General features: G+C 36.7%; 1 protein-coding gene across 7 annotated transcripts in view; it reads right to left on the reverse strand.

The window, feature by feature from the left end:
* Positions 1-433: 433 nt before the first annotated feature.
* ikzf2 (IKAROS family zinc finger 2) overlaps positions 434-8644 on the reverse strand; it is a 55500-nt gene continuing 47289 nt past the window's right edge. For 5 of the 7 annotated variants that reach the window (XM_027144461.2, XM_027144460.2, XM_027144465.2 and 2 more), the window contains 3 exons: positions 8413-8550; positions 6131-6262; positions 434-4417 (listed from right to left, as the gene is read on the reverse strand). In XM_027144461.2, coding sequence (XP_027000262.1) covers positions 3675-4417; positions 6131-6262; positions 8413-8550 — 1013 coding nt within the window. In that variant the 3' untranslated portion in view covers positions 434-3674. The remainder of the gene's footprint in view (positions 4418-6130; positions 6263-8412; positions 8551-8644) is intronic. The other 2 variants (XM_027144466.2, XM_027144463.2) reach the window with 1 other exon arrangement.

The following is an 8644-nucleotide window of genomic DNA, read 5'->3' on the forward strand; positions in this document are numbered from 1 at the left end:
GAATCAACCAACCAAGCAATCAGTTAATTTGTATTGTTTAGATTGTTTAGAAATTATCTTTCATTTTCAATACCTTGTTTAGGGTTAGATAGATATATAGATATATAGATAGATAGATAGATAGATAGATAGATAGATAGATAGATAGATAGATAGATAGATAGATAGATATATAGATATATAGATATATAGATAGATAGATAGATAGATAGATAGATAGATCCACTTTTTCACCCACACCCATACACCCGCACCCAGAACAAATAATAGTAATGATGACCAATGTCATGTCCAAAAACGTCAACAAATATAGACGAGGTTAAAGAAAGAGAGAAGACAAGGGAAGGGAAGAGAAAGATAAGATAAGATACAGTAAGGTAAGATAAGATAAGATAAGATAAGATAAGATAAGATAAGAGTCATCATGACACACTGAGAGTTTAAAGGTATTTAATGCAGAAAAAGTCCATGCTTTAAAATCCAACACCTTACATCTTTCCTTCAGAGGGTTAATAAAGGTTTTACACGTATTTCTGTGTAAAAAAGAAAAAAAAAACCCTCCTTTTTTTTTATCTTGCAAAATCACTTTCTACTGTATCAGTTCATTAAGATGCCACTTCATATTGGCATCTTGGCAACACAATACCTGAGAAGGCCCAAAAGTTTAAACACACACAGGAAAAAACAAAACAAAACAAAAAACCCGGTTTAACTTCTGTACCAAAATATACTGCATTTAATTTATACATATAGTCATTATATATATATATATATATATATATATATATATATATATATATATATATATATATATATATATATATATACACACACCTTGTATGTATACATATAGGCCTTGTTTTTTGCTGATTGTAAGGCCCACAGTAATATAATATGATTTAAAAAAACACTTCTTTCACAAAAATATATATATTTACAGTAATGTTAAACCCCATACATATAAATGTAAAAACAAGCTAGACTCAGAGTGCCACTGATTTAACTTCAAGTACGTTCCACTGATCCCAAAGTGTAGATTTAATAAATGAACACTCGTGTGCTTGTGACTGTAAACATAGTCTTTACGTCGATGCGTCCTTCACCTCCTTCTTTGGGTCCCTTTTTAGTCCTTTTTTGTTCTTTTTTTTTTTTCCTACATAATATATATATATTTTTTTAAACACAAGCCAGACTGTAAGCCGTGATATGTAACAAATCTCCAGGTTCATTTTACAAGTAATCTACAAGTATCTACTTAAAAAGCTACGGTGCACAAAAAAAAACAAAAACAAAAAAAAAAAGACAGAAAAGATGAAAACAAATTCCAATAAAATACATACAACTGGTCATTTCATTTCTGAGTTTCAATACTTGTGTTTGTTCAAAAAAAAAAAAAAAAGGCACACGAAAATCCTTAAAAAAAAGTTCATTACACACGTAACGCTGCTTTATGTAAAAAAAGGAATGTGTGTGTTTGATCAGTGCTACGACTCACGGCCTCGAGATCATTCACAGTTTTTACCCATGATCCATTAGTAAAGGAGAGAAAATGCGAAAAGCTCAGAAAGCAACACGATGCTAACACTGATCACCGCGAAGATGGAAAAACACCCTAAAGTAAGAAAAAAAATATTTTTAAAGTACTGAAGAAACAGGAAGCAATAAGGCTATAAGTGTTAGACCATTAAAACTTGTTCAGCTCATCCAGGCTGTAGACTTACCTACACTTACAAGACTAGCGTAAAAAATAAAATAAAATAAAATAAAATTCTAGCAGAAACACTGATGTGTAATTCTATCAAAATTTCGAATTAAATACCGGAATTGTCTTTATTAAAATATTTAAACGACGCTAAAGTAAGGAGTAAAACCCATCATGGTATGATGGCATGCTGTTCTATGAAAATAAAATAAAAAACGGCAATCTGTTACCATAGCGACATTGATTATCTTCCCATAACAACATCCTGAAGTGATACTGTATATTCCTCATAACCCACAGCGGTTTGCTAACGTTGATCTGTTTAATGCACTGGAACATCTAACAGGCAGGTTATAAATTAGATGCACGTTCAGCAGCTCGTTCCCTTTTGGTCTTTTTTTCTGTCTTGAAGACAAAATGGTTGACGGTTACAGAGCGCTGACTCTGAAGACTCCTTCCATAATCGGTATGAAAATCGAGGAGCTTCTACCGTACGCCAAACAAATCCCTGTGTAAGCTGATGGTATAGATGTTATAAATAATTAGAACAAGCGCATTATTCCAAAAAAAAAAAAAAAACAACAACAGTGATTTGATATGTGACAGGACAAACAAAACAAATCCGACCAATCGGATTTGAGAATTTAACGACGCTGTGGTTATGATGGAATATGGGATTGGATTTAAAGATTTTGATTTCAAATTGATTTCTGTTTTCAACAGTATAGAATATTTGGGCACAACAATTTAAGACACAAACATACAAACAAAAAAAAAATCTATAATATTAATGATTTTAACTGCATTACAAGCTTCTCCAGTGTATCCGGGTCTGTTTCGGGTCCGAACCGTGGATCAGATTTTTAACAGAACTAAATCTACAATGCTAGAGAACCTTAGAGAGCTTTTTATTTAAAAGTAAGAAGTTAATTAAAAAAAACCTGAGGTGTAAGAAAACAAGCTAATACCCAGCTCTGTAGACTAGAGCTTTTGTACTGTAACAACCAGCATCATAAAGCAGCGTAATAAAGTGCGAGCTGTGATCTTTACCTGCTGAGTGAGTGAGTTAGTGACCGAGAAGCTACACTGACAAATCGATAAGACATCGTGCTACCGGCGCAATAAAGAGGCGCGTTAATTTACGCACAAATGCAGCGCACAATGCTGCTTAAGACAAAGAAAGGAGGAAACAAATGTCAGAAATTGCTGCTTGGTGGTCTATTAATGTGGCTACGAAGCTACATCACAATGCCAGCATGGGGAGCAAAGTAGTAGTAGTACACAAGCATGAGGAGGAGAGTGTGATCCTGCACGTACTCATAGTGAAATAACAAATAAACTAAAATAATGAAAGAAAACAAAACAAAAACGTCTAATGCAAAGGCTATAATAAAATGACACGGTCTATAAAGATGATGGGAAAAGGCAAGCTCTAAATCATAACAGTCAAAACAGCGGCAAGGCACTGGAAAAACACCGCAGCACAAAAAAGAAAAAGGAAAGAAAAAAAAAGATTAAACATTTATTAGTCCTTTCCCTAATTCCCCTGAAGGTCCTTTGTGTGCAAGTGCACTTTGTTCCTGAATCTCTCGTATGGCGACGTCTATAAAATCTCTAAAAGTCTTTTAGTGACAGGAATGACAGCAAGAAAAGACTCACTAAAGATCAAACCCTCAAAGAAAAAAGGAAAAAAAAAAACCTTCATGACGTTTAGGGTAATATAGCTGCTCTGTTTTTTTTTTTTTTTGGATGGTGCAGATAAAAAAAAAAGAAAAAAAAAAGAGTAAGTGAGAGAGAGAGAGAAAAAAAAATTCAATTCACATCATTTTCATCATCTACATGTTTAAACCAAACCCCTCTCCCGAATATATCGCCTTCAAAATCAAAATCGAAAACCTGCTGGAGTAAAACCTTCATGTACGTATTTGCTATGTGTGTGTGTATATGTTCTATATGTCTCCACCGAGTCTCCTTAACGAAAGGTGTGAACTCCACGGACGATGTGCGAGGAAAACTCGTAGCGATCTTTGCAGCAGTGTCCGCAGATGTTACACTCGAGGGGGTCTCTGTAGCCATGGCAACCCATGTGGATGGTATACATGACGTGATCTAGAAAAAGGACGCGGCAGTGCTCGCACTGGAACACCCGCACCTCGTTTCCTTCCGGGCCGAACACTCGGATCCCGTCCCTGACCCCTGGCTGATGGGCGCTCTCGTCCGGCCGTGCCAGCGCCGGCCTGACGCTGGTGCTCGTCTGATTCACCAGTTTGTCTCGCGGGCTGCTGCGAGCCGAGTCAGCTGAATCTTGCCCACTGTTGCTGGGAGAGCGCTCGCGCCCGTCGTGCACCTCCCCTCGCAATGCCTGGGAGGTTTTGGGCCGTGTGAGCGCGATGGCACCATTGGCACGGGCGGAAAACTCGGGTTGGTGGGACGGATGATGGGGCAGATGGAGAGATTCACGGCTGCTCGGGCGCTCCAGGCGCGGGCCGAGCGGGTACACGGAGTGAAACAGAGGGTTCACCATGGGCACCACCTCGGGCATGGCCAGCGACGGGTGAGACATTATGGGACGCAGAGAATCGGTGTTAATATAGGAGATGGAGTTACTGAGAGCCTGGTCCATCATGTGAGCCTGGATCATCTCTGCTTCCTTTTCATACTTGAGGCCTAATTCAAAGTTCAGGTCTGGATAGGAGTAGCGCATCATCTTCTCTCCTGCACAACACATCAACAAACGTCTCAAACCAGTACGTTTCTAAAAGCCCCCTTTTCTTTCTCTTGTATTACACTGCAATCGATTTATTAGCAAAGTTAACAATTAACAATTCAATATACAATATTAACAGTAAATTTTGGTTGCTAAGCAACAAAAAGTCTGAGACAATAAGATAATTTACAAAAAAATGTTTGATCTTTTGTTTTCTTCGTCTTGGTTTAATGTGTGCTCGTGTCATGTTTATACAGAGTTTAATGGCTGTGATGTGGTCTGGTGTGTTTATCGAGTATCTGCTTTATAACGGCTTTGAACACGGATCAGATTTCAGAACTGAAACTGTTTTTCAAGCTTGTTTGGGTCTAAATAAACGTATTTAAATATGCACTAAAGCACAACAGCAGCAGCAGCAGCAGCAGCAGCAATAACAACAACAGGATATCGTACATTATGGGTTAGAATTTTGTATTCGATATTTAATATTAAATAATAATTTCAGATTTCAAAATAACGTATTTAACTCTCGGGTCTAACTATGGAAAAATAATCCGTAAAGTTCTAGAAGCAGATTCAAGTCCCGGGTTTGATCATGGCATCGTTGATGTTTATTGATTTTGCTTTGTGTTAAAAATGACAAAATAAATTTCTAGTGAAAATGAAACAAAACACAGGTTTGTGTTAGGTCGAGTTATGTTAGGTTTCTCTATAGATGTTTACTTAACATTTACGGAAGGAGTCTCCAGTGTGAGGACTTTGTTACGGTCAGGTTTTATAAGACTATTTGTTTTGTTTATTCTTTAAATATCTCACATGATGTTCTGTTTATTAATTAATAAATTATACAATTCCTAATTATTCAATTATGTATTCATGGATTTTGGATGTTGGCCAAACCAGAAAAATAATAAATAATCCCTCATTTCTTTAGTTAAAATAATAATAATAATAATAATAATAATAATAATAATAATAATAATAATAATAATAATAATAATAATCAACACTTCAACACCATTTTCCACCAGACGGGAACATCACAACAACAAAATAAAAAGGCAGCTGATAGATTTTTGACTTTTGATCACTCTTGTACGTTTTCATGTTTTTTTGCTCTGAATAAAGTTGGAAAGCCCCGTGTGAAGAGATGGGTGAGCGAATTTAACCCCTGACTAACGTGGATGTGGTGAGCGCATTGCTCGATTTACAGGTGTGAAAAAACCACAAGGGGAAAAAACATCTCCAGTCTGTAACAAATTAGACCCACTCTCTCTTTCACTTTCCTGCAGTGTTTGGATTTAGCAAACACTTTCACCCCAAGACCACACTGCACCTAACATTTTACATGAGTATTTGCATAGCGTGTGCTTTTTCTAGACCTATTCTTTGTCTAGAATATCGCAGAAGACTAAAGTATAGTAATATTTCATTTATTGTTTAGATCGGTCGTTACCGACCTGGCTACTGTTTACCTGTTATCGTGTTTTTAAGCCGAGCACGAAGCCTGTTTTGGCTTTTAGCCAGTTGTACTGACATTATGATCTTTGCCTTGAAAGGAAATATTTGTGGTTATATTTAGCGATCCGTTCTCATTTTGACTAAAGCTACAGTATTTTCATTAGTGAGGTGACTTCTCTTAAACCTCTGTCATATTAAAGATGCACGCGTTTATGTTGTTAACTCAGTGAGCGTTTATACACTGGAGAACAGATACTTACCGACAAATTTCTGAGGCGTGGTGCTCTTCCTCTTGGCCACGTTAGCCTGCAGTCGCTCGATGACAGGCGGCCGTTCGAAGGGCCCTATGCTGGGTACCTCTCCCAGAGGTCTTGGCTCTTTAGGAACCTCTGCTGTAGAGAAATGAGGAATATCATGCAGGTAGACTATTTAATACGTGCTACGAAGTGTGTTTCAAATTACTGCGTTATCTTCATGTTAGCATTAACTTTAGCTTGAGGTTGTGCAGGTTCATCCATACGAGTACAATGTAGGGATTAAGCTTAGCATCGAGTGTGGGCATGAAATGAGTAAAAATTAAAACTGATTAGTTGATATGAAGTTAGCTTGCATGGAGATATATTCTTGGTGGAAGTTTACAGAGTGACCCATTTTTGACCCATTCACCTGCCTGAGGAAGATTATGGGCGGGGTCTATTTTAGCATCACTAGCATTTCAGATAAACTATGATACTGCTACTGAACTTATTGAAGATACACTGCATTAAATCCTGTAAGAAACTCAAAGCAAATCCAGTTAAAAACATTTAAGGCTCGGTTCAAAACTTATCTTAAACGACGTTGGCTGACGTTGGAGTCTAAGACCAACAGCATGACTCAAATTAAGACGGGGATGTACAGTATGACGCTGCCATAAAAAAAGGGCTTGTGAACTTTTTGCAAAAGAGAGATTGAGGTCAGACATTAAAGTGTCCTAGTTACATCATGTGAAACGGGCTTGTACACAAAAAGTAACCAGCGTGGACTGTCATGCGGCTTTACTCGTGCTAGCGATGCGAGTCTAAATTTAATTTATTAAATGCTCATATAAAAGCTTTAGAGTTAAAAATACTGCCATTTGCTTTAACATTTCTTCATAAATCTAAAGATGGATGGATGGATGGATTGATGGATGGATGGATTGACATCTGGAAGGATGGACATATAGATTGACAGCTGGATGGATGAATGGATGTATAGATTGACAGCTGGATAGATTTATATTTTGACAGCAGGATGGATGTATGGATGGATGGATGGATGATAGGTTGACAGCTGGATGGATGAATGGATTGATAGCTGGATGGATGGATAGGTTTATATTTTGACAGCAGATTGGATGATGGATGGATGGATGGATGGATGATAGATTGACAGCTGGACGGATGCATGGATTGATAGCTGGATGGATGGATAGATTTATATTTTGACAGCAGGATGGATGATGGATGGATGGATGGATGGATGGATGGATGATAGATTGCCGGATAAATAAATAAATGGATGGATGGATGGATGGATGGATGAATAAATACTCATACTGTCAGAAAGACAAATGGATGGATGAAGGCTATGATCCATTAGATAACAGCATGATTCTTATGACTTTTTATAGTTTAAAGATGGAGAGATGGACAGACGGACAGACGGATGGATAGATGATTCACAATCTTTGCCAGATTACATTTATATTGTCTATACAGTCTTTTTACTCTATTTTATTTTAAAACTTCTTCTAAGAAAATGAAATTCATTTATCTAAATAAGGATAAATAATCATGCATACATTTGCATACTTAATAGACACACGTTTATATTTAAAAATAAATTACACATTTTAATATAACGAATGAAATACGTTTGAATTCCTTTACGTTATTTCCATTTTTCAGAAAAAAATCCCAATGTTATAATTATGACATCATCTAAAGAACTGATTTTTATTTTTTTAAATTCTCCAATTTCATGCATCTGTAATTAGATGGATTCTCATTTACATAAATTAATATACGTGTGTGAAAAAATAAAAAATGTTGATAAAAATATGTTAATAGCAAGTTTATAAACTTAAACATGTTTAAAAAGCTTAATGCGAATGATTAGTTTTGAGTATGAATATATATTTTTTATTACTTCAATATAAGAGTATAAGTAGCTTAAACACTAAATATTAAACGCACTGGATGGTGGTTATCTCTCTTTCTCTCTCTCTTTCTCTCTCTCTCTCTGGTAAAAGGACCTAGGTTATAGGTGGGGATTATTTTACTCATTTAAATATAATTTGATATAATTATAAACATTTAGGACTTTAGGACTCGAGTCTGTTCTCGAAAAGTTTTTTTCTGTGATGGTTCGTCTCAGAATAATCGCGTGTCGGCCTTCATATTTACGGCCTCGATTCAAGACCAAGGCCTCAAACCTGGTCTTGCAATTCACGATGGTCGTCATGACTACAACCCTGATGACTAAAGATGCTCAAAATCAGAATTCCTGACTCACTCACCTGCATACGAAGCCGGATTAGGGGCAGAGTCCATGCCGCCGCTCTGCAGGTAATTATGGCACCTCTCTTTGTGCTCCTCCAATGATGTTCGCTGCTTGTAGCTCCGCCCACAGTAGTTACACTTGTGTGGTTTACCCACTAAAAGAGTGAGAGGACATCAAAGAAGAGAAATGTGTCTATTAGTAATACTACGATGCAAGTCATTCAGACTGTACGCACAAGAACAGTTTCG

The sequence above is a fragment of the Tachysurus fulvidraco genome, chromosome 6, assembly GCF_022655615.1.
Source record: "Tachysurus fulvidraco isolate hzauxx_2018 chromosome 6, HZAU_PFXX_2.0, whole genome shotgun sequence".
In the NCBI taxonomy this organism is placed as follows: Eukaryota; Metazoa; Chordata; class Actinopteri; order Siluriformes; family Bagridae; genus Tachysurus; species Tachysurus fulvidraco.